We start from the raw sequence: 24,900 nt of genomic DNA on the forward strand, positions 1-24,900 counted from the left end.
ATTCATTCAACTTGTTGAAGTGCTCCTACTGCAGCCTGGAGAGAAGTCTGTGCTTGGACTGTGGCTTCGCGAGAGTCTGGATTCATCCAGCAGTGGTGGGTGAAGGGTTATTATTTTATGATATAATACAAATTGATAGATATCATATACAATTTGTGCTTAATTGCATTATTTCTTTAGCAGAAAAAAAGAGAACAACGCGCGCAATTACGCACTGCTTACATTTGTTTTCTGATTTCCTTTCAGATCTTGATTGTGGACTATAACTTTTTAACATGGACTGATTTAATAAAAGTCTTGGCAATATGGCAAATGCAGACAGTGAGGTCAAAACGTTGCTGAATTTTGTAAATCTGGCATCCAGCGACATCAAGGCGGCCTTGGATAAGTCAGCTCCATGCAGACGCTCCGTGGACCACAGGAAATATCTGCAGAAACAACTGAAGCGTTTTTCTCAGAAGTACTCCAGAGTCCCAAGATGCCACACGCACAGGTCTGCAGAGTATGGGTGTGCCAAACCGATGGGGACTGTTCACCAGAGTATGAAGGTCGCAGAAAAGGCCGGTTCAGATGCGCAAAATGTGGAGAACGCGGGGAGCGCTGTGGAGCAGGTGCCTATGAGGAAACGCCAACTACCAGCCTCTTTCTGGGAGGAACCCAAGTTGACCCAGACTAAGAGGGAGCACTCACATTTAGGATTGAAAAAGAGCCCCGCAGACACAAGTGAGAATGGAGAAAATGAAAAGAGGAAAAGAGGTTATGATGATGATGCAAAGCCCACATTGTCTGCGTCCAGTCGACGCAGCTCTGCGGACAAAGAGACGCTGAAATTGGACCTGACCTCTCACCACTGTGTGAGTGTGTGCGGCTGCTGCCCGTTCCAGTATCACGGACACCAGGTCCTCCACAGTCACATTGTTGTCCCCCATCCGCCTCTGGGACTGTGGAGCAAGGCAGCAGGGACTGAGACAGAGAGACTTGAACATCCTTATGGACAGAAAATTCACACACACGTTGTGGTTAAACCCATACCGACCAAGCCCACCGTCCAGTCACCAATATTCAGTGTGTTTGGGTTCATTTAATTAACATATTAATGGACCAATCACAAAAAAAAAATGTAAATAGGACTAATTATTTTCATCTTTTGTTCTACACAGCCAACTTTTTCTCTTTCAGTATTTGAAAATGAGACACTTCCCCAAGCACTTATTGGAATTAGTCATCTATTTTTGTTGTTTAAATCTAAAGGACTAAATTGCACTTGCAGAATAACTTCATCATGTTCTCTTTCATGTCAGTCTGATGCCACCAAGTATCTGAAATTTGACAGTAAGTTAAAAGGTTTCTACTTTTAGGTTTCTTCAGAGCTACTTTAAAAAAAGAAAGAAGAAAAAAGCAGTCAAGGTCATGCAAATGAATGAAGACATCCTGTTTTAGTTTCCTCTTTCAACTATGAGAATAGAATGTGGCACATAGATTGCTTCTCTTTGTCAAAGTAATGTTTGATAGACACATTTGATACAATGATTTTTTATTTTTAAATAAATGATTCAACTTCCCTTAAGAACTCATTTGGGCATAAGATCATTTTTACCTTTCAACAAGGGTTTGTGTGAAACTACAAAACATTCAAACAGACAGAATAAAGAAACGTGTTGACACATCACATGTCTTATAAATAGATATCTTATACGTAGAGAATCGCTTTGAGAATTGGACCATTTACACATTCACAATATTAGATGCAGCTAAAAAAAGAACCACCTATTCATGGCTCTGATGCTTATGTTACTTAAAGTTCATCTTAAAGTCAGTCAGTCAGACTCAGGTATCTGATCAGTTTGTCTGGCAGAGGTAGGCTTGTGAGAGATCTCAGTCTTTGTGTCCCCACCTGGGTCCGGATCCTTAGTCTGCAAAGGTGCAGCAGTGGACGAGGTGACGCTATAAAGAGACAAAGAGGATTGGATGTAATTTTGCTTTTTCGTAGGCTAATTTTGTGTTCCCATGCATGCATGAAGGACAGAAAGATAGAGGAGATGGAAGGATGTAAGTGGTTTATGTAAATGTGTAAGATTTTGTTTAATACTTACACAACTTCCTCTTAACAGCGACCCATTCCTCTCTGCTGTCAAGGAGTTGAGTGAGCTTGCTGCACAGTTGAACATGACTAACATGCTCCAGCAACAAGTCTATGATCGGTCCTGCCCATTTACACATAATCGATGTTGAAATCCACTCACAGAACTAAAGAGGAGAAGAATCACACAAAAAAAAGATAAATTATTTCAAAAGAACAAACAGATTTCAATTATTGTGATTTCATAGTACTGTTTTTGCTCATTTTTCACACCTGTGTTGCTTTTTCTGGTGGTTCAGTGCAGTTTAAAGGAAGCATACTGTCGCTCTGCAAATCATATCCGTTACTGCCAAAAGTTCTTGAATGGGATTCTGCTGATGTTGGGTGACGGGCACTGCCGTATGTACAGGTGAAGCAGGAAAGGGCATCACAGCCATTGTCCAAAAGGCACTTGAGTAGAGGCAGGTTATTCATACAAAGTGCAACAACAGCAGGAAAAGTTGTGGCGTAAGATGGGATTCTGGTGTTGGCATCGGCCCCTCTCTCCAGCAGTAAGGACACAGTGCTGACGCAGCCCTGCCGTACTGCCATCAGCAGAGGACTGACCGGGTCCAGGCTTAGACTAGCGCCAGCTTTCAGTAACATTTCTGCTGTCTCCGTGCTGCCGTTGGCGATAGCAAAGCTGAGGGCTGTTGCACGTCTATCAGCATACTGGATGGAGTGATTGTGGGCCAGTGTAGCATTTACATCTGCACCTGTCTTGAGAAGCACAGCTGCCACAGTGTGTCTGTTGTGCTCAGCTGCCAGGTGGAGGGGGCTGATCCAACTGTGGCGAAGCCTGGCTCGACTTGTCACTGAGACGAGCAGGGACACAATCCTGAACACGTTAAACAAACATTTTTAGTAAAAATACTTAAAGACAACAAATAGAGAACACTATAACTGTTATCATAGCACCATTTAAAATAACCACTCTATTACTGTTCATTATAGGCATGAATTTTGCATGAATACAAACAGTGTTTTCAATTATAATGACTAATTAACAAGTTATCTTAACTTACTCGTGGTGTCCATATTGGGCAGCAACATGTAGAGGCAGCAGTCCTGAGTTAGTGGGTTTGTTGGCATCTGCATTTTTAGTCAACAACACTGCTACGATTTCTTTGTGGCCATTTTTACTGGCCTCATGCAGTGCTGTGACACCATCACATGTCTGCATGTTCACATCAGCACCTGCAGAAAAACATTCGTTCTTTAAACCCTTTTAAAAATTATTAGGGAGATTAGGGGGATCAGTATGAGAAGTAGGTAAAAGTATACCTTTTCCAATAAGGTAGCACAGTGCCCTCATCTGTCCTCGCTGAGCTGCTACAATGAGCGGTGTGATGCTGTATGTATTGGGGGGGTTGATCGCGGCTCTGGCTTTTATAAGTATCTCACAGATCTCTGTGTTGTTCCTAGATACGGCCTCATGGAGGGCTGTCCAGCCCTGACCACACCGCTGGTTCACAGTGGCCCCGTATGAGAGAATGAGACTCACCATGTCTACGTTCTCCAACTCACAGGCTGCAGAGACACACAAGACATGTAGTCATATCAGACCAACATTTGGCTATAACATGATTATCCATATATATTTCATATTTTAAATAGTTGTGCTGTGTACAAGTGATTTAACGCTGAACCTTTGTACAAAGGAGTTTCTTTGTTCTTGCTGCCGATGTCGGGGTCAGCGCCTGCCTCCAGAAGGCACCGCACACATGACAAGTGTTCACAAGACACAGAGAGTAGCAAGGCCGTCTGTTCATGCAAGGTACGTTTGTCTACTGAACCTGGATGGGCTGAAGCAGAAAACATACATATCACACAAACTCACACTGAGTGACTCATTCAGCATTTTGAAAATGAACAAACAGTTCCCCAAAACACCTCTTTGAATATATCTAACAGTATGTTACCCTTACAGATTAAATGAATATGTGTCATACCCCTCAGTAGGGTCTTCAAACACTCAGTCTGTCCACAGAAGGCAGCGTCATGCAAAGGTATCCACCCATCTTTGTTCTCCTTCATCAGGCTGTGAGGAGCGGATGTTGCCAGATCATTAACAGCCTCCACATCTCCTCTCCTGATGGCAAAGACCACCTGGTCAACATCCCTTGAAAGGAGAAGAAAAATCACTTTAATTGACACACATAAATTCAATCAAGTGTAATTTCAGACATCCATTAGCACAAGGCTATAGTTTAGATGCAACCATGGACTCTAACCTTTATATTTAGGTGATTTATTTGACTTTAATTAACCTAAGTAAGAGTTCTAACTGAAGGGTATTAAACCAATCATGATTAAATGTGTCTTACTCATATTCTATATTGACACATAGGCTAAGACCTCACTTGCACACAAAGACCCTTGACACACATACACACTCTCACACATAAACACATGCAGCCTCCGTGTCGAGCAGCCCACAACAATAAAGACTCACTCCGGCTCTGACGTTACGTCGCCCTGACTGTCTCTTCTCCTCCTGTCGCCTTGTAGTCGCGACTGAACATTTGTACGTCTGACCCCTGCATTACGAAACTGCGATAAATATTCGGAATAGCTGAATTTGGTCATTACTGGTGGTAGATGTGACGGCAGTGTGTCATTCAGCGCGCAGCGCGGCGACGCAGCGCAGCGCAGCAGCTGTGCCCTCCTCCCCCAGATTATTTTGGGACCGTATTGTCAGCCAGCAGGGTGACGGGTTTATCCATATATGTCAAGAGACTCGGACATCCAGAGATAAGACAAAAAGCACTGGAGATAATGCAGGCCAAGCCAAGCTATCTTTCCTCTTGTGCAGCCTTTCTTTCACTGGCCGGTTTCCAAGTTAAACAACCAGATATACAGAAGATTGAGCAAGAGAAAAGCGCAAGGACGCACAAAACTGACAATACTGCACAGGATAAAAGATAGACCCGCAATTAATGAGTCACTATTCACTTTTAATGGCTCAGACATTGTCACACTGTACTTTATGTGTCTACAGGGTCAGTTGGGCTATTTGGATTTTACTGCTGTGATTAACTCTCATTTTTTATGGGGGGCGCAGACAAATCATAAATGATGGCCGAAAGCTCCTATGATGAAATGCACTATTACCAGGGCTGTAGCCAGGAGTTTAGAAATACTGGAGTCATGAGTCCAAATCCCCCCAGTGTCCCCACCCCCACTTAGACAATTCTGACTGTTGTTCAGATTTATTTAATGTTACTAATATTACATTTTCTTCAGTATAACTATGCAACCATGTAATTTTATCTCCCAAAGTGAGGGTCTTATCATTAAAAAAAACATTTTATTTAATTTGTTGAGTCTAAAAATATGATAATCAACTTTAAAAACCCATCATGTGTAATTTATGATTTTGTAGAATGTAAACTTCTCATGAGGCTCCTGTGTTTTAGGGTATTTGCTGAAATTATTCTGTTGTTTTTCTTGGGAGGACAGTCTCCCTGGGTATTTATCACAAAATAATGAATGTGAACCACTGGCTTTAATTTAACCCCAAAGCTTTCTAAGAAAATGACTTTCCCTCCCAGGCTTCTTAAAATGATTCAAAATATTTCCTAAAAGGGGCACTGGTGAGAAAAGTGTGTGTGAACGCAGTGTTTCTTCTATAACATAAGGACTGTTTAAAATGTGATTGCTACATGTTTTCTCCAGCAAGACTGTCCAGTAAAGAGATTTGTGTTTCTTTCGGGTTAACCACCAGATATTAGTTAGTGTCTACAGAGTGGGCACAATGACACAATTAACAAAGTCACTAATTAATGTTTAACGGGCTGCAGTTTCTCCAACAGAGGAAGGTGTTTCATCATCAACAGACCAGCTCCACACCTGTCAACCTTCACCATCTACAGGGAATTAAACCAACAGCAGCAGCAGCAGCAGCAGCAGCAGTTTAGACCTGCAGACATTTCAAAGTCGCCTCTTACAGGAAAAGGAAAGTGTTTTTTTAAGTTACTCTTTTTTTCTGTGTGTGTCTGTGTGTTTTTGAGGGTTTAGATTCATTATTTGTGCTGTTTCAGCTGAAATTAAATTATAAATACAAATTGAGTATTGTTTACACTTCACCTACAGCGGATGTTTTATAACGCTGTAATGCTTCAGTTCAGCTTTGTTGCTGTAAACACCAAATGTTGGCTTTAGAGTTTTAAAAGTGAATGTATCATTTCATTTCCTTTCCATAAACCAGATTAAACATTAATCTGACCATCAGGAGTTAATTGTCTGGAGAAACAGACCCCTTTCACAGCAGACATCTTGACTAGTCACACTTGGAAAAGCACAAGTGTTACTAATAACATTAATGATGGCTCTGTTCTTTTCAAATGTCTCGTTAAGCCATGACACTATCATGCAGTACGCACATTACCAGGACCCTGAAACTAAAGCAGCTTAATTTTATCATTTATACCTGTGCCTCTCCTACTGTGACATGTTAAAGATGTATTTATATGCCTTTGAAATGTAATTCATTACAGCTTTATAAAATACCATTGAACTAAGTGATATCATGTATCCTCACCTGAGCAGATTTGCTGTGGTGTTGGGTGAAGTGGGGAGACTCAGGGAGTAGGCAGCCAACCTGTCTGTGATATCCGCATTCAGTCTCTTGTACAGAGACCTGGATCTGCTGACTGCGATCATCACAGAAGGAGATTTGTTGCTCAGTCTGAGGACCCTGTCATCCAACAGCGTGCTGCTGTGCTGTTCTCCTCACAGACCAGTGATGAGGCTGATGATCCAAATCAGAAGATTAGAAAACTGCAGTCAGAACACTAAAAGTGGCACATTACACGGTCCCTGACGAAAAATAATATATCAACAAACACATATTCTGCATATTCATACTGTGTGAATCACAGACCAAGCTCATTTGAAAGAAGTGAAATCTGCACTGGCAGACATCAGAGTGCAGCAGCTCAGGCAATGAGGCTACATGCCTTTTAAGGGCATGTTGAACTGTGTTTGGTTCCACTTGATTCTGCAGCTCCAGAGGAAACGTTGATGTGAGGTTATATATATGTTACAATGAGTTATGCAGATTAAGATTGGTATAAGAATTACGCATAAAGCTTTGGTCACAGGTTCAAGTTTATTCGCTCAACTATGACTCATGATAAAAAAAAATAAAGAAATGATCATATGTTTAAACACAGATGAAACACACATACACACACACACACACACACACACACAAAACCCTATAAAACTATATTTTAAACACAAACAAAAACATTGCTTTAAAGACTTCAACTCACCTTGTGCCTGTGTATCTCGTCTCCAGTCACACTGCTTTAATATTGTTGAATGTTTTCACACAGCTTGTTGACAACAGTAAAGCTGCCTTGATTCTTGTATGAGCTCTTCCTGTGACAGAGTAAAGTGTGAAAATGTGCTTGACAAGCACACAACAATGAAAGACAGATGATTTCTGTTTCACAATCACTTCTTCAGAAGTGTGTTTGTGAAAAATGCTTCCTGCATCTAAACTGGAAGTAGCCCCTGGCCTTTGTCTAACACAAAGTAAATAAAGGAACTAGACTAGACTAGCTCTATAAGGCTGTTTCCAATTTCTGAGGAACCTACATTTTTACCCAACAAAGACAAACTTGATGAAAGTCGCGTCATTCTTTGATTGCAGGTAATGTTGCAAAAACATCAGCATTGTTTATGACTGTTCAGTTCAAACTGTGACAGGATATGTAGACACACTAAGCATCCATTCAAATAAACCTAAGCTACTGTCATGACCAATCATCATTGTATTCAAATGTGTTTTATAAGATATGTAGACAAATGCCAGTGCATTTCCTTGGTATAGTCAAAACTTGATTTTAGATTTTAAGTATTTCTCTATAACGTTAAATATTAATGAAAGTTAAAGTGAAAGTCAAAGTTTGGATAAAAAGCTCCTTAGGTAGGTAAAGATCAGCTAGTCTGCTTCATCAGGATTGTGTTTGATCAAATTTGATTGACAATAATAATGATAATAATAATAAATCCTGATTGGGGCTCATAAATGTGTGACATCACCTTTTTTCTGAAGCCTGTATGTCAAACTAGTGAGAAAGGTTTAAACTTTGGCATCAAATTGTTAATATAATTGTTAATTAACTCATAGTAAGAAGCTGATTTAGAATAAAAAGGTTTTCAGGGCCTGTTTACTACATAAAACCTTAAATCTAAACTAGAAGATTTGAATCCACAATGATGCATCCACCTTCATGAATACATGAGTGGGCAAAATATTAGAAAAGCCTCTCAGTATAACACACTACAGTGTGACAGCATCAAAGAGGACCAGTTAAATCAACACCTGTCTAGAACAGTCCCAGCAAATCATAACCCCCCATGAAAGTGAGATTCATAACAGGAGCTGCATTAGTTTTACATTCTGTTGTCTTACTATGTTATTTGCACATGAGAAAGTGAGAAAGAAGATAATGGGTAACATACTCAGCCCTGTCGTTACCTGTTTAATAAGTAATTATAGACTTTTTTTTTTTTAAATGTCAGACTTGTCATAACAGGAAGAGCTCAGGTGGAACTAACAACATGACCGATGGCCCTGTTTCATTGAAGTGCATTCCAGTGAACTATCGTGTATTATACCGGGGTCCCGAGAAAGGCCTTTTACACAGTGGATATTTTGACTTGTCATAGCAGGAAAAGCACAGGTGTAATTACTAGAGTTAACTGGCTCTGGTCCATGTAAGTGTCAGTAAGTGTTGTCAGTGAGCCAGCATACACAGTGGCAGAGCACTGAAACTAATAAAGCTAAACAGAGTGAAGCTTTCATTAATAATATTAATTACACCTGTGGTTTTCTGCTTGTGGCCAAATGTCTGCTGGGAAAAAACCTAATATTTCTAAAGCCCCGTTCATGTAAAAAAGTGTCTTATTTATTGTTACTTCACTTCACCTGATTACTTCACTGTGAAGAATGACATATGTGCAGAGTTTGTCACTAGAAGACTGTTTTCACATCCGCTGAAGGGAGAAGTACAGCAGATGGGGAAGTAATTGTTTTTTTCCACAAAAACATTTAAATTGTCTCATTAAAATTTTGTAAAATTACATTTACTCCTTCTCCCTCATTAAAAAACTCAGAATCTATGACTATGCAAATATTGTTCATTTTAGAAGTTTGACTGCTGGACGCAAGATGTCTCCTACTTCACTGAAAAGTTCATTCACAGGCTTCAAGTTTCCACAACAAATTTGTGTAAATTGCACACTGGAGCACGACTGGCTCTAAACTCTAGTTGTGATGTCACGAATCATGCTTAAACTCAGATTTCACAAACTTTCAATCTTTCATCACAGTAATCATCAGCTTCTGCACTTACATCCTTCTGCACAGTCAAGCTTAACCATCCAAACATAAAGCAAAACACATTTATGAGTGGAGGGGGACTTTAAGACCCTAAATATAAACAAGACAAAGCGTATGTTTTTCTGTAAAACCATGGTACAACCTCCTAACGCTGATATTCTCATCAAAGGTGAAAGGATTGACATAGTCACTGATTGTAAATATCTTGGTGTGACACTGGATCAAAATTTGAACTTTAAGAAACATGTAAAAAACAAACATACATTTAAAACCATAAAATACAACTTAGCGCATTTTAGACATATTAGAAACTGTCTCTCTTTGGACGCAGCCAAGATAAATGCATGCTATGATTATTTCCCATATGTCTAATTGCATCACATGTTGGGAGCAGGCTGGAGAAACAGCCATAAAACCTCTTGAGTCCTTATACAAACAAACTTTAAAGACTCTTAACAAAAGGCCAATGCATCACTGTAGGGTACTGGAGAAACACAATTTACTGAGCTTTGAGAATTTTAGATTATTCTCAAATTTGTGCCTAGTTTATAAAATTTTAAATGGTTCGGCCCCTCCTCCACTATGTGACTTTGTGTACACTCACTCAGTGAGTTCTATTAGATCCTGCAGAATATCCTCTTTACGAGATTGTACCATTTCTTTACACTGCATTTGGGCAGTCAGCTTTCTCTGTGAAAGCCACAACTCAGTGGAACGTCCTACCTGACGATAGGAAGAGCTGCAGTTCCATCAGTATGTTCAAAACCAAATTAAAAAATCTGCTAAAAACTACTCAGCTCTGTAATCACTGACTCTGCATTTCATCTCATAGTCTTCTCATGAAAATAATCTTGCTTTTAATTTGACAAGTTTACATTATTCATTTCTAGTTGGCATTGTGAGTGTATATTATGTGCTATTGTGTGTAGCTTTGTATTTTGTATTATGTGTCCTGTGTTTTTTTGCTTTGTACTGTTTGTTATTGTTCTGTTATATGTTTACACACGCAGTATTTTTTTTTAAGGCCTATATGTCACATGTCTGGAGAGGATCTTTAATGCAAAGTAGTAGCCTATCTGAAGTCTCTTTTACTGATGCCTGACTGAATATAGATGTCTGGTGTGGGCACATGCATGCATGTTGGTTGGGATGCTCTGCTTGATAAGCTCCTTGTCCTGGCAGGAGGATGTGAAGCCTTAAAGTTTTTACGTTTCATTGTATGCCCGTAAAGTGAAATTAGGTCTAATTATGGGACTTTTTCCTCATTTTCTCTTATGTAAAGTCAGACTCCCTGCACAGTTTACTGGAAGCAGGACGGAGTGAGCGCTCTCACCTTTCTCCGTCTCTCCGACTTCTCATTTCTATGCCAGTCAGTAAAACAGAACCGCCTCCCTGGCAGTTGCCATGACAACGGAGAAACGATCCCGGCACATTCCCTGTTGTCTCGCCTGCGGTTTCCAGGCAACAGAGACACCGATCCAGGAAAACATCCGGAAAGATCCTTGATCGTCCGAACGTGGAATAACTGCAGGACTTTATTTGTTTACTCATCAGGATTCCTGGACGATATATCTGCAAAAAAACAAACAAACAAACATGACGACTTCTCCCCTTCCTTTCTTAGACACCAGCGACCCCCGTCTAAAGCTCAGGGTGGAAAACAGAAGGAGAAACATTTTTGTAACACAGCCGGAAGACACCAGGTAGGCCTGTGCTTTTAGGCGTCATTTCTGTGTCAAATATGTCAACTTCATTTCTCTTTAAAACCCATTTACACATGTTTTGACTGGGCGATTTTAAGACTGACAATCCATTTTCTGCACAGGCATAGAGAGGAGGAAAATGTCAATCTCATACCAGTTGTAACAGAGGTAAGACTGAATAATGATTAGAAGCATGTGATTAAAAATAAGGGAAAAAAATATTTGTTATCAACTTGTGCATTCATGAAAAATATTGCTGCAAATTGAATTTTCTTGCCCACAATCACTTTAAGGGGGTGTTCCAGCAATTTAGTACCATATTGCACTTTCTAATGTTGGTGAACTTGCAAGAAACAAATTTTAAAGATATTTTCACTTCTAGTCCCCAAAAACTCTGGATCCTACAATTCCCATAATGCAACTCAGTAGTATCTTCCAATAGACCTTACCTGTCTGTTAATACCCTCATCTTTTAAACTCCATGACCCAATTTGCAGATTTTCTGTCAAACATTTGAATACTAAATACTCTCAATAGTATTCTTCACAATGAGTAAACTGACTGTTGCGTGTAAAATCGGTGAAGTGCCCCTTTAAGTTGTTTTAGTAGTGGGAAGAGTTTCATTCTTTATGCAATATAAATGTTTTTTTTTTTTTTTTTACATGCAGACTTCTAGCAGAGTCCTTGAGGCAGGAGTGAACACTTTGCAAAAGACCCTGGTTCTGAGGAAACAGGCTGAGTTGGAAGAGGTGGACAAACAGCTCACACTCAAAAGGCAAGAATTTAAGAGCTGTGTGCAGGTGCTAACTCAGAGAAGATCTGAACTGGAGATGAAACAACAGCAGGTGAGTTTTACACAAACTGAGTTTAAGAATTTAGCTGACATGCAAATAACATTGTCCTAATACAGATGCCCTTGGGATTTGTTTGTTTTTTAACCCAGACTAAAGAGAGGGCGATGAAATTTGAAAAGTTTGTGGCTGAAAATGAAGCGAAGCGACGTCAAGCGCTGAAGAAGTATGAGGCTGCACAGGAGCAGAACATTTTGAAGCAGAGAGAGATCGAGGAGCTGACGACACAGCTGAAACAACTTAGAGCCAGGTGAGAAGTCTAAGCCTGTAGGCCTTGAGTGAGGACGTTGCTCAGTAAGTCACTTTTCATCTCAGCTTTTCCACATCTCAATTCTTGCAGACAGCAAGTTTTAAAGGAGAGGATGGCAAAATACAAAATCTATGAAGATTACTTGATGAAAACACTTGATTATCTTCCCAGCAGTAAGTCCAAAACTGACTTTTTTGTTCTACTGACTTAATTACACACTGGCTGTAAGAGGGACCAAACTGTGCAATCCTTTTTTAGATTACCTTGAGAATGGGTCTGAATCTCTGGTTATGCCCATCATTCGGCGCCATGAGACGCTGTCCATCACCCACCAGGAGCTGCTGCAGCGTTTGTGGCATCTGGAGGAGGAGGTGGATCAGGGCCAGCGACAGCTGCAGACCATGAAGCAGGATCACAGCATAAAAAAACTGGTCAGACTCTTACATACAGATGTGTAGCACACCTTGTCCCTCAATTGACAGTGCTTGAATGAACAACCTGGAGTTTTTACATCTGTTGCAGATGGCCAACAAGGAACTTTCTGAACTCCAGAGTGAGTTAGAGAGCCTCAAAGAGAAGAACAAGCAGGCAGAGGTTAACCTGCTGATGGAGCAAGGCCAGTCCAGACAGAAGGTTATGACTTCACTGTTAGCTAATTTATAAACTGGAGTATTTTGGACAGAAATAATGTCATACATGTCATTATCTCTCAGGTTGAAGAAGAGGGCAGCTTACTCATGGCCATCAACAACCTTGCAGAGCAGTGTTATCTGCCAGCATATGGACCTCTGGAAAACATGAACGTATTGATGATGATGGACATGGTGAAGGTAATATCTTAAGATCTATTAGTATTCATATACTGTTATTTATATCGCTTTACATAACTCTTGACTAATCAAGTGTATGATTTCAGGAGTACATTCTAGACAAGGCAGATACAGAGAAGAGAGCCAGGAGACTGATGGAGTCTGGGTCTGCAGTGACGAGTAGAACCGCTCTGACAGACAAAAGAGAGAGGACATCGATGAAAAGCATCGGCAGCAAAACACAAATCAAAAGTCCAAGTAAAGTCAGCAGGAAGAGTGAGACATTTAGTTGATGTAGAAATGTTATGATGTATAATGGCTTGTAGCAATTTAAGATTATAAAGCATGAAAGTTCATTCTTGACTTTGGAACAGTAGTTTGAAAAAAATCTTGACAGAAGGTTCATTTACTATTAAAATGGAGAACAAGACAACTTTGTGTCAATTTGGCAAATGACATCCACTGATGAAGCTCTGGTAGAAGTTATAGGAAATAGACTTTGTATTAAGATTTTTTTGTCAAACTAATACATGATTGGTTTGACTGTTTTTATAACAGAGTTTCATTGTGTTAATAATGCTATGCACTAAACTGTGCACTCAGTAGATTATGAAATGAGAAAAACTGTTTTACACGAGGTAATCAGGTTTATTGGAGTATCAGAACTTTGGAAATGTTTATTAATGAAATGTAACTTGTTGAATTTTAAAATAAAAATAAAATCACAATTAAATGATGCTGTGAGACCAACTAATTCTCATCAAAACAATGGTATGTATGCTAATCTCACATATTTAGATTATACAAATAGCTATAAGAAAAAGATTTGTGATTTACATAAAATGTATTATTTGTGATATTCTGCATTTTACTTACTGAATACAGTGAATACAGCAACGTGCAATTGCAGAGAGACTCAGGCTTTTCTACTGTAAGTGCTACATATTGTGCATGGCAAAATATTGCATCCATTTCATTCATCCATCTTCATCTTCATCCATTTTCTGCATCTACCACAAAGTTTGTGCTTGTACACAGCACATCAATCATTAGCAGTGAAGCCAATCAGCTACAATCCAGCCCTTCAGCTGTGTTGTCACAGATTGTTATACCGGTTTTCTCACATACTTCTGGTGCAGACAGAGATAGTCAATTATGTTGACATGTCAAGCCATGCTTTTAAGAAGTTTGTTTTGGCAGTAATTTGCGTTCCTAAGGATTTAACAATAATCTGGGTTGTCAGATTGTGAGCCAACATTTCAATGAAGGTGTGTGTATCCTCTGCCACAGTAGCTTTCTTTATCTTTTCTTTTTAGCTGTCTCTTCATTAATCAGGAAGGACTGTCTGGACTATGGACTGTCTGACCCCAGCCTGACCTTGAGGAGGGCTAAATTTACCCAACAATTGTACCAAAGTACAATTTAAAGGTACTTTACTGGAGCATTTCCATTTTATGCTAATTTGTAGTTCTACTCTACAATATTTCTCCATGAAACATATGACCAACAAACAAAATATGGTGCATTGTAAATGCATTCAAATTCTGCTTATGCATCGATAATAAGAATCTTATACCAAGTTTTGAGCTAACACAGGTTACACTGGTTTATATTTTTTAAGATAATTTTAATGTTTTTCGATATTCCATGTTACAATTTTGAAACTTCGTATGTTTTTTTTTCTACTAATGTACATCATGTCTTGAGTATAAACAAACCCTGTACTGTCCGTCAATTTTTTTTCCTAGGATGGTGAAGACATGACCCGCCCTACTCTGCCTCTGGTTGGCTAGTACTCGTTCACTTCGTTGGTTGGATTGGTTAGGATTAGGGTAAGAATATCAGTGTAAGCCAAACAGAGACAGAGTAGGTCGGGTCATGTCTTCGCCATCCTAGGGAAAAGAAAATATGGTACTGTCCCTTTAACATAGCACGTGGTACTGGCAAACATCCGGTATACGGAAAATGGAAACAAAATTGCAACAATGTATTGACACACAGCTTTGACGTTTCGGTGTCTTGCCAAATTTTTATTGCGTTTTCGTATAGTATTTCCATGTTGCTGACATACGACGGAATGACGTACAGTCACCCGACCCTTAAAACCGTTTGGACTCGCAGATAATGACGTTTGTTTCTCGACAGATGGAGGCTGGCAGCCTTGTCTCATGCAGGGAGGACATTTCTGCGGTGTTCCCGGAGGAAACGCCGGATGCCAAATATAATGTAGGCTATTCAGCTGGGGGTGGGTGGTGTACTGCAGGTGGTCGTAGCCACTCCAATTAACTTTAACATACCCGTGCCGCAAAATAACCAGACGTATTGTCCTTTGTTAGGATTTAAGCAGCCAGTTTTCCTCCGTGAGAAAAGTGCGCGGGGATGGAAACTGCTTCTACAGAGCCTTCTGCTTCGCACACATGGAGTCAGTCCTACACAGTGCCAGGGCTCTGCAGAGGTCAGTTATCATCATCAGCCATACGCCCTAACTAAAGTCATTTAAAATTCAAGGGAGTGTGTCAAACACTGCATTATCGAGGGGTATAAGATCACTTGACTAACTGGTTTCATTTTCAGATTCAAGGACCAAATTATTCAAACCAGCAAAGACTTGACCTCTGCGGGATTTGATGAGAGTTCCTTCAGGCACCACCTGAACACAGTAAATAATGTATTTCCTTCACCAATCACACAGTCTGTTGAATTTAACAGTTACGTAATTCAGGCACAAATTCTAATAATAGTGAATAAAAAGCACTTTTTTTCTGTATTAAAAATAAACGAAATTTTCTGCTCAGATAGAAGCATTAAGTCTAATTCAGGCTATGAACCACTCAGAAATTAATGTCAAGCAACAAAACAAAACCCAGTGGCGGATAAAAATGTAAACTTTGTGGAGGTAACAGCAATGACAAAGTAGCCTGAGATCATAACAGATACCTCGATCACTCCAGTTAGGCCCTCCATCCTGGGTAGTACTACATAACATTGTACATGTGACTTCTCTTATTACTTGAATGCACCATTTCATCAGAGTCCACATTTACAACTGCAATTTCGAAAGGTACATGCATACAAAAAAATGTGCATGTTACTGAATCGTGTCTTGAGGGAAGCAACTGAAATAGAAAAGTCCCTGTGATGGCACACAGTCTGGCCTATTAAGATCCTCTGCCATTTAGGTAATGATCACCCGGTAGAGGTACTGTAAATGAAAACCAACTGGACTTGACATCTTAAGACTTTTTGGTGCTCATCTAAGAACATTAAAAACCTCTTGGTTGAATGTAGGTAGTTCTGCGACTAGGTCTCTCTGCCTGGTAAAAGGTGCTTGCAATGAAACACAAAGGATTCAAGCCTGACTAGCAGCACTAGGAGGGAAAAAAAGTTTGTTAAACCAACGTGCAATTCCTGAATTCTTTCTCTTCCTTTGAAGGTCATAAATGTTGTAGAGCAGTGCCAGGCTGATGAGCAGGAGGAAACACTGTTCAGGCTCTTCAATGAGCAGGTGACCTCTGACAGTGTAGTGCAGTATCTCAGGCTGCTCACTTCAGCACACCTGCAAAACCACGCAGACTTCTTCTGCAACTTCGTGGAGGCGCCCAATCTGCAGGTCTACTGTCATCAGGTTAGTAACGAGGTGTTGCTGCCCTCTAGTGGGAAAAACAAGTAGATGATTTTTTTTTTGTTAAGGAAATGCAACGGTTAAGTGCAATAACGTCTACCTTCTCTTCATTCAGGAAGTGGAGGTGATGGCGATGGAGTGCGACCATGTGGACATCCTGGCTCTGACGCAGGCTCTGGACGTTTGCATCCACATCGTCTCTATGGAGGGCGATGAACAAGAGTTGGCTCACCACATCATTCCAGAGGGCGCTGAACCCTCCCTGCACCTCCTCTACCAAACTTCACATTATAACATTCTCTACCCACGACCTCGACCCTGACCACTGATCCCTAAGGAATCAACTCAACTCAGGAATATTGACTTTTAGTTGAATAAAATCCCAACTGGGCTTGAAGACACTTATGAAAATAGCTTTTTTTAAAAAATAGAATCTTGCAGTGTAAAGTGACTCAAAAAACATCTGGAGATACATTTTTTTGCACACTGAGCAATAAGTATGTAAAGACGCTTTGATACTTTAAAATGAATTTATATGAAAATTACATAAATCAACAATTACATAAATCCTGTGATAGTTGCCTTTTTTTTTTAAATACACATTTCCATAAACAGATCACTGCTGCTGCTCTTCTTTCTTCTGCTTCTTCTGTTGTAGCGGAACGCCTTTCTTTAACTTTTGTCTCTTCTGTATTGAAACCTTGGTAAGGGCGCTTTCCCTCCCTGCGAGAGGCATGTGAGGCAGGGAGAGCTTCCCCATTTGAGTTGGGTACTTGGTCTTTATGACATTCTTGAACACAGGCTGGGAGATCAAATGCTTCAAATGCTTTTTCATCCCTTTCACCATCTTCTGCTGCTCCCTGTCAGCTTCATCATCATTTGCTCTGCCTGTGGACACAGATGTAATATTCAGTCATCTGCAGTTTGATCATTTCTGAACAGATTGAACATGTTTTACGACTGTGGTGTGGTTATGATTGTCGTACCAACTAAAAGTTCATCATCCAGGTCCACCTCCAGGGCCTCTGCTGCTTGTCTGAACCAGGAGTTGTGCTGTTTCTCCCTGCTGTTGTGGAACTCAATCTTCTCTATCTTCCTGGCTAAGTTAACACGTTCCTGTGGAGCGATACATACATAAATATTCAAATATAAACGTTTTAAATCAGCACATAAATACAGGACCTAATGGTGATGGTTCTCACCTTGATGGCTTCCATGCATTTGATCTCTATGGGAAACATTGGAAGCTCCTCGTCCTTTCCCAGAGTCTTGTAAATCTTTTTGAAGTTCATCATGTCGTCTGGGCCTATTAGTAGCAAACTGAGACCCTGTTTGGTGGCTCTTGCTGTTCTGCCACTCCGATGGACATAAGTCTCAGATGTCCTAGGAACCTGGCATTTACAGGAAAGCATTGGGGAGATAATTATATCAGGTACAGGAAACCTCTTTTTAGAGATAATGTTGCAGTAGAGTATCGACAACAGCTTCTAATACACTACAGCAGTTAACAGAGCAGAAAAATCCAATCATATGTAACTAATAATGCTATTTTCATTGATTAATTGAAGACCATAAATGAAAAAATAACTTGGTGACCAAAATTCTGCTTGACAGTAGAATATAACAATGCTCGTGTCTTAGCTAGAAGCCTTTGATAACTGTCAAAAAGCTTACCTGGTAGTGAATAACATGCTGAACATTGGGGATGTCTAGTCCTCTTGCTGCCACGTCAGTTGTCAGCAAAATACAACTGTGGATGAAATGATCAGATTTAAGTGTCAGTTCAGTAAGTTAAACTATTTATATACAATAAAGGTGTGAAATTTCATAAAAATATTAAGTAATCATGTTTTAACTTTACTCTAAACAGGCAAGTCCCACTGTAATTGTTTTTTTCCCCCAAAGAAAATGTGGCCTGAATGCCAGCAGCATGAGCACATGTACAGACAAGATTGTACTAGTTACATCACCATCCAGCTCTAGGAGTGATGAAAACTCTTGTATGAACTGTAAGTCTGTCCTCTGAATGAAGATCTTCCTCAAAAAAAGGTTTGGGTAATGGTTTAAATTATAAACTACTTTGGTTGAAAATGTGCAAGTTATAGAACATATTCTGCAGTTATGCGTATGAAAAGACAAGAATTCAATTACTGATAGGAAGTATAATCCAGGCCTTTTCAGGCATACAGAATGAGTCATAAGGGTTCTTATTTCATCATAGGTTCATAATGAATGTAAACTTTAGCCTAAGGCTGACACCTTCTGACCACGACTGCAAGACTCACCTCTCCCTCTCAGCAAACCTTTCCAGGTTTTTGAGGCGTTGTTTCTGGTGCATGTTGGCATGTAGAGGCAGTGGAGTGCAGTCTAGGATAACCAGCAGGGAGTTCAGCCTCTTGATACAGTCTATACTGTTGGCAAACACCATGGTGCGCCCAGGGTACTGGAGCAAGAAGTAATAGAGGAAGAAGTCCTTATCGTCCTTCTGACAGTGGATCTGTGTCTCAGTCAGGGTCTCCACGGTTGCCTCCTTCCTGGTAAGATCAACTATTTTGGGTTTGGACTTAATCCCCACTCTCTCCATGAGAATTTCTAGCTTGCTCCTCTGGTCCAGATTCTTCTTCTTCTTCTGCAGGAGGCGGGTGGGCAGGCTGCGAGCCATGGTCAGTGTGGCGGAGAACACAAAAGTTTGCCTCATTGGATTGAAGTGAATGGTGTTCAGCATCTCCAGCAGACTGTCAAGCTCTGCAAAGTGACCTCTTTCTACCATACGATCTGCTTCATCAATGACCAGGCACCTGTCCAATAACACAAAAGATAAATGGAACAAACCAGCATCCCTGTATCACAGTTGATATTCATCACACTTTTGATGTTTGACAGCCCTCCTGCAAACAGCAATTATGTGCATGCAGTCAAAACTGGATCCCTTTTCTTAATTCACACTTTCTCTGCAAGCATTGTACTTAAGTCCCTACATGCCAGGGTTTACATTATTTTATGTATTTTTCAGTGTAACTGCAAACAGGCCATTGTTGTAATAAAGCATGGATGCTATGCCGAAATAAATGAAAAAAAACTTCAAAGAAGGAGAATACTCTGATACTCTTTGTTAACACCTAACGACTGAATAACAAACAACAGCTGTGACCTACTTGAGTTGTCTGAGGTTGAGCAGATGTGGATGTCTCTCCTTGATCAGGTCCCACAGACGTCCTGGAGTGGCAATAATGATCTCTGGCCTGCGCTTTAGCATCCTCCTCTGTTTTTCTTGTGCCATCCCACCCACCACTATGGCTGTTTTGATATCTGTACAAAAGTAATAGTTTGAGTGTCTGATACCAAATTGTTGAGGTTGATATTGATATGAGAGAATTTAAAAAAACAATAAGATAACGATATATTGTCCAACAGTAATTTTTAAAACTTAAATACATACATAAATTAACAATTTTGAGTGAGCAACTACAGCTCTGTAATTGAATTAATAACTCACCAGTGAATTTTGCGACAGCGTCAATATGGTGTTTGACCTGTACAGCCAGCTCCCTGGTGGGAGTGAGAACCAGTCCAAGCAGAGGCTGATTCTGACTAGCAGCGGCTTTCTCTTCTGCTTCGGCGGTGACGTCAAAGTCAAAATCTGCATTTTCAATTACTTGAACACAACCAAGCCTTTTGTCCTCATCATCTTCTTCAGCGCTGTGATCATCCTCGCTGGCGTCTTCATCTGAGTCACCTTGATCCTGCTCAGCGCCACTTTCACCCTCTTCCTCAGCATCCATGTTTCCCTCCTCGTCCTGTTCTGATGTAGATTCGACACTTACGTCTGCTTCGCCTCCTGCTTTCGTAGACTCATCAATAGCAGGTAAATACAAGCTCTCCAGCTTTGTGGCTGGCTCCTTGTTGTCATCAGCAGGTCTTTCTGAGCCTTTCTTCCACTCCAGGATGGTGTGGATCATGGGAATACCAAAAGCTAACGTCTTACCGCTTCCTGAAATGACAGCGCTTACATTAGCTTAACTTGCGGAAATGTGAGGATTGATTGTTACAGGACAAAACAATAACTTAAGAATTAAAATACATTTGCTCTTACCTGTCTCAGCTGCCCCCAGTATATCCATACGATCTCTGATGGCTGAAGGCAACGTCAGGGCTTGAATAGGGGTTGGTGAGCCAAATCCAAGACTGCTCAGTGCCTTCAGCACAGCGGAGGGAACAAACAGGTCTTTCCATGCACTAACATCAGCATTTTTGACATCAGAACCAGAAAGTGCAGCATTTGTCCAATTCTTTGCTTGCTTTTTGGGCTGCTTTGTCACTTTATCTTGACTGGATTTGTCTTTTTCCAGAACCTGATGTTCAGAAGACGGAGACTCAGAGTCTGGCTGTTCCTCTGGGGTTGTATCCTTTTCTTTCTGCTGCTTCTGTTTCTTTTTCTTGTTTTTGTTCTTCTTTTTCGTCAGTTTTGATTGAGCACCATTTTCTGAGCTAATGGCAGAGGAATCTTTTGAGGTGTCTTCTGCGGCTGTTTTATCTTCCCCTCTCCCCTCCTCACCTACACCTGCATCCTCTACAGAATCTGGTTGGACTGATTCTTTTGCAGCCAGTTTCTTATTTTTCTTCTTCTTCTTTTTGGCTTTTTTCTTGGCTGGTTCAGTTGTTTTATCTCCCTCTTTGCTCTCTGCATCTGCCTTCTCTCCACCCTCCTGCTCTCCCTCACTGACTTTCCTCTTCTTCGCCTTTTTCTTTTCCTTTTTCAGTTCTTTCGCTGCTTTAGCCGCAGCCTTTTCAGAGTCTATCAGACGGTAATTTGTCAGTTCTTCAAAGCACACCAGACCCTCCATGCCCTCGTCGGAGAAGAGACTGGGATCCAGCTCGATAGCTTTCCATTTACCTTTCACATGGATGCTCCGTTTGTCTGGTTTGCGCAGCCCGGAGGACATACGCCTGTTTTTCGGATTCATCTTCTTTGTCTTCATTTTCCTACAAATCGTCACAAGTATAAGTGATCCAAGTCACGCCAACACTGACTGGTTAAAAACGTATCCAACAGTTCAATGTTTGCTTAAGCTAGCTTGAAACTGCGTGCCGAAGCACACACTTGTTAAATGTTGCTCGTAAAAAAATATACATGTATACATATATATAAAACTCGGATACAATTACATAACTATACGCTGAAAAAAATGTCTTACCTTTACTTTGTTTGGCTCCTTGAAACATCAAAATATGACTACACGTAAAGACAACCACGCATGACACGAGGACGCTGCCATGACAGTGTTGATCACGTGGTTTTGAAAAACTTTATTTGTCGAACAACGGGAACAGTGCCATCTAATTTCAAACTCCACTAATATTTAGAGAGGATGTGTTGCACCATTTTTCTCCTTCCAAATAAGTTACCTTAATAAACGGCTTATAAATTGTCATTGGGATTTATTGATGGTTAATAAACACAGAAATATCTTGCGGTATTAACCAATAAGTCATTAATTAAGGCTCATGAGTTTCTCATTTTCTAACAAGTCATCAAAACTGTCTAAACTACTGTCTAAAATACAAGGTAATAAACAGTCATTTCTGTAGTTATACGTGCTAATATGGTTACGAGTTTCTCCACTTTCTAATAAGCCATCAAATCTGCAGTCATGCCTCAAAGCAAGTTTAATAAAATGTAAAAAAAAAAAAAAAAAAAAACAACAACAAAACTTTCATTTTTACAGTTATATATAGCAATAATGTCATTAACAAGGACCATGATCATGAGTTATCTGCATGCAATTATAAATAAGTCACTGATAGTTACGGGTTAATGAATAATTATGGGTCTTTTTCAGAAGTTCAGCAGTGTATTGATCCTTTGGAGTAATATGTTTGTTTATTTAATATATTTAAAATGATTGAATTACTGTGGCTGTCTCATTTATGTACCCAATATTGTTCTAATTTTGTATAACTTGAAAGCTGGAATAATTTGTTACTCATTAAATGCAAAAAATATAAAAATAAAAATGAAAAAATAAATAAAAAATAAAAGGCACAGTAATGTTAAGTCTTTATTAATATGGATCACATATAGGTTTCAAACCAAATTTGAGATTAAAAAATACATCAAAACAGGTTTTTAGAAACCTGAATAAACACAGTGTCATGTGCAAACACTTCTACCCTTGAACCGTACAGTCATGACTGTTAGTATTTGCTGGGGTCAATCACCCTGCCCATGAACAGCAGACAGTTTGTGTCTTCGTGGTATATGAAGAAGAAAAATGGTTTGTTGATGTAGAAGGTCCTTGGTAAGGAATATGCAATAATGCCAGCTGTTGTAGCAGCTGCTGCGGTGGTCCCTTTCTCATCCACCTCAATCACAGCCTTGTGCAGCACCTGTGATTGTCCACAAGAGATAAAAGTCATCATCTGCAATCTGGAAAATGCAAGGATGTTAATTATAGCACTTTGAAATTGAATACCAACCTCTGACAGTTTGAGGCCTTTGTTCTTACTCAGCCTTGTCAAATTGGCTGAATAATTGAAGATACTGGCAACACCCATATGGGGTAGAAGATTGTGCAGATGATACGACTGCTCCATCTTGAATTTGGGCATGTTTATCTCCAGTTTCCTGTGAACACAGTGTTTTACTCAGTAAATTAAGTTGTATTTTTACAGCAACCATTTCAGAAGTGCTTCACAATAAAGATAAAATGCAATGGACATACAATTATACAATACCGTTGGAATATAAGAGAGTAAAGCTAAACAAGTTGGTTTGACAAATGACATTTTTCCATGCACTAACGTTTTTTCCAGCTTTTTGATCCAGCTGAGGAACCTTTCAGTGGTGATCTCATCATCAATGACAGTGTAGTCGACACCTTTGTTGGGTAGCACGATAAGCATGGAAATACCTTGCTTGTATGATAGTTTCAGGACTTTGACACCAAGAACAACATCTTCCATTGTGTAGAACTTATCCTCTTTAAACATCATCGGCACTTGCACAATATTATAGTTGTCAATGTAGAAGGAGTCATTTCGTGTGAAATTGGCATTGAAAGGCATCTCCCAACCTCCTGTGGAGGATATAATAATGTTTGTGTTATTGTGTAGGCTGGAGGTCAAAGGTTAAGGTACAACTGGGAGTCAATATACAGATGTTAATAACCAAAGAACTTACCCTGGAAGAAAATTGTGTTGATTAACATGAGTTCGGTCATTTCATTAAGAGTGGAAATCATGTTTGTCACTTTGTCCTCAGTCATGTGCCTTATATACTCATTGATGACACTGATACTCTGCTTTGTGTCTGTAAAGTTTAGGCTTTTGATGTCCGCATGAAAAAACTTCTGGATTCGGTCCTCAAAAGCCTGCTCTATGTCGAAATGCTGCTGGATGAAGAGGGCCATGGCTTCGTCCACTTTCAGCGATCCATTCTGTGTGATGTTCTCATGAAGGAGCTCGAACAGCTGTGGAATGAGTTCGGGCTGGTCGGCCCGCTCCAGCTGATCCAGCTTGAATGCCTTGAGTATTTCTTCACGTGTGGCACCATCAGAAGCCATTAAGAGGGCAGCAAAACTGGTGGAGATGCTCAGAGGTGAGAAGAAGATGTTCTTGTCGTGGTAACTGGATATTTCCTGGTAAAGGTTCATAGCAAAATCCATATTTTTGAGGGACAGATCCGAAATGGTGGCGCTTGGACGTTTTGCTTGGTGGACAGGAGCGAGGAAGCACATGTAGGTTATGATAAAAACAAATGCCATCTTCATTTTGTTTACCATCATTATTTGTGTCTGGGAAAGTTTTGCTGCACAACCTGAATCATGAAGAGAAGTACACATGACAAAAGATATCAAGGAAGCATAATTGAACAATCACTAACACAACTCTACAAACGATGATAAGGCAGGTTACATCTCTTAAATAACAGTTGTGACTAAATAAAGTAAGTCATATGATAATATTTTTTTTCCAAGATGGACTAACTGTCATACGTACCATTCAGCTTGGGCAAGATTACATCTGAAAGCAGCATCTATTATTTGGGGAACCAAAGTGCAAGTGTGCTCTGAGTGTTACATATTAACTATGACACACAGCCTGTGGTGTTGATCCAAATGCTGTCAGAGCTGTTTTCTGAACATTCAGGACCTCACAACACTTCACTGTAACAAAAATCAATAGCTGCA

General features: G+C 40.1%; 6 protein-coding genes across 9 annotated transcripts; 3 read left to right on the top strand and 3 right to left on the bottom strand.

Moving 5' to 3' along the window:
• Position 1: 1 nt before the first annotated feature.
• LOC121880859 (protein FAM181A-like) lies at positions 2–1,562 on the top strand. Its single transcript, XM_042388431.1, has 2 exons — positions 2–95; positions 247–1,562. The coding sequence occupies exon 2, from the start codon at positions 306–308 to the stop codon at positions 1,083–1,085; it is 780 nt and encodes a 259-aa protein (XP_042244365.1). The 5' UTR covers positions 2–95; positions 247–305; the 3' UTR covers positions 1,086–1,562.
• LOC121880855 (ankyrin repeat and SOCS box protein 2-like) lies at positions 1,551–10,892 on the bottom strand. Of its 3 annotated transcripts, none has more exons than XM_042388424.1 (10): positions 10,810–10,892; positions 7,399–7,507; positions 6,663–6,872; positions 4,072–4,241; positions 3,769–3,924; positions 3,404–3,649; positions 3,145–3,316; positions 2,354–2,957; positions 2,094–2,247; positions 1,553–1,944 (listed from the first exon to the last, which is right to left on the bottom strand). In XM_042388424.1, exons 3-10 carry the CDS (start codon positions 6,782–6,784, stop codon positions 1,814–1,816), a joined length of 1,755 nt encoding a protein of 584 aa, XP_042244358.1. In that variant the 5' UTR covers positions 6,785–6,872; positions 7,399–7,507; positions 10,810–10,892; the 3' UTR covers positions 1,553–1,813. The 3 variants fall into 3 exon arrangements, with proteins under 3 accessions (XP_042244357.1, XP_042244358.1, XP_042244360.1); XM_042388426.1 differs by having other exon boundaries at positions 7,399–7,535; positions 10,810–10,885; XM_042388423.1 differs by lacking the exons at positions 6,663–6,872; positions 7,399–7,507; positions 10,810–10,892 and adding an exon at positions 4,575–4,774 and having other exon boundaries at positions 1,551–1,944.
• A 170-nt stretch (positions 10,893–11,062) lies between these two features.
• On the top strand, positions 11,063–14,511 carry si:ch1073-416d2.4 (coiled-coil domain-containing protein 42 homolog). 2 transcript variants are annotated; one of them, XM_042388429.1, is made up of 11 exons: positions 11,063–11,179; positions 11,302–11,347; positions 11,848–12,024; positions 12,123–12,280; positions 12,371–12,453; positions 12,539–12,711; positions 12,803–12,913; positions 12,994–13,110; positions 13,197–13,860; positions 13,975–14,020; positions 14,406–14,511. In XM_042388429.1, the coding sequence occupies exons 1-9, from the start codon at positions 11,073–11,075 to the stop codon at positions 13,380–13,382; spliced, it is 1,158 nt and encodes a 385-aa protein (XP_042244363.1). In that variant the 5' UTR covers positions 11,063–11,072; the 3' UTR covers positions 13,383–13,860; positions 13,975–14,020; positions 14,406–14,511. The 2 variants fall into 2 exon arrangements, with proteins under 2 accessions (XP_042244363.1, XP_042244362.1); XM_042388428.1 differs by lacking the exon at positions 13,975–14,020.
• A 461-nt stretch (positions 14,512–14,972) lies between these two features.
• LOC121880860 (ubiquitin thioesterase OTUB2-like) lies at positions 14,973–17,108 on the top strand. The gene is made up of 5 exons (XM_042388432.1): positions 14,973–15,315; positions 15,426–15,544; positions 15,664–15,748; positions 16,523–16,714; positions 16,827–17,108. Exons 1-5 carry the CDS (start codon positions 15,214–15,216, stop codon positions 17,031–17,033), a joined length of 705 nt encoding a protein of 234 aa, XP_042244366.1. The 5' UTR covers positions 14,973–15,213; the 3' UTR covers positions 17,034–17,108.
• A 119-nt stretch (positions 17,109–17,227) lies between these two features.
• Positions 17,228–22,009, bottom strand: ddx24 (DEAD (Asp-Glu-Ala-Asp) box helicase 24). The gene is made up of 9 exons (XM_042388422.1): positions 21,907–22,009; positions 20,805–21,694; positions 20,208–20,702; positions 19,867–20,020; positions 18,997–19,509; positions 18,386–18,461; positions 17,914–18,102; positions 17,698–17,827; positions 17,228–17,599 (listed from the first exon to the last, which is right to left on the bottom strand). The coding sequence occupies exons 2-9, from the start codon at positions 21,688–21,690 to the stop codon at positions 17,328–17,330; spliced, it is 2,715 nt and encodes a 904-aa protein (XP_042244356.1). The 5' UTR covers positions 21,691–21,694; positions 21,907–22,009; the 3' UTR covers positions 17,228–17,327.
• Positions 22,010–22,116: 107 nt separating this feature from the next.
• Positions 22,117–24,839, bottom strand: serpina10b (serpin peptidase inhibitor, clade A (alpha-1 antiproteinase, antitrypsin), member 10b). Its single transcript, XM_042388427.1, has 5 exons — positions 24,710–24,839; positions 23,892–24,527; positions 23,514–23,787; positions 23,189–23,336; positions 22,117–23,098 (listed from the first exon to the last, which is right to left on the bottom strand). Exons 1-5 carry the CDS (start codon positions 24,744–24,746, stop codon positions 22,907–22,909), a joined length of 1,287 nt encoding a protein of 428 aa, XP_042244361.1. The 5' UTR covers positions 24,747–24,839; the 3' UTR covers positions 22,117–22,906.
• Positions 24,840–24,900: the final 61 nt, after the last annotated feature.

Source organism: Thunnus maccoyii, chromosome 16, assembly GCF_910596095.1.
Source record: "Thunnus maccoyii chromosome 16, fThuMac1.1, whole genome shotgun sequence".
NCBI classification, from domain to species: domain Eukaryota; kingdom Metazoa; phylum Chordata; class Actinopteri; order Scombriformes; family Scombridae; genus Thunnus; species Thunnus maccoyii.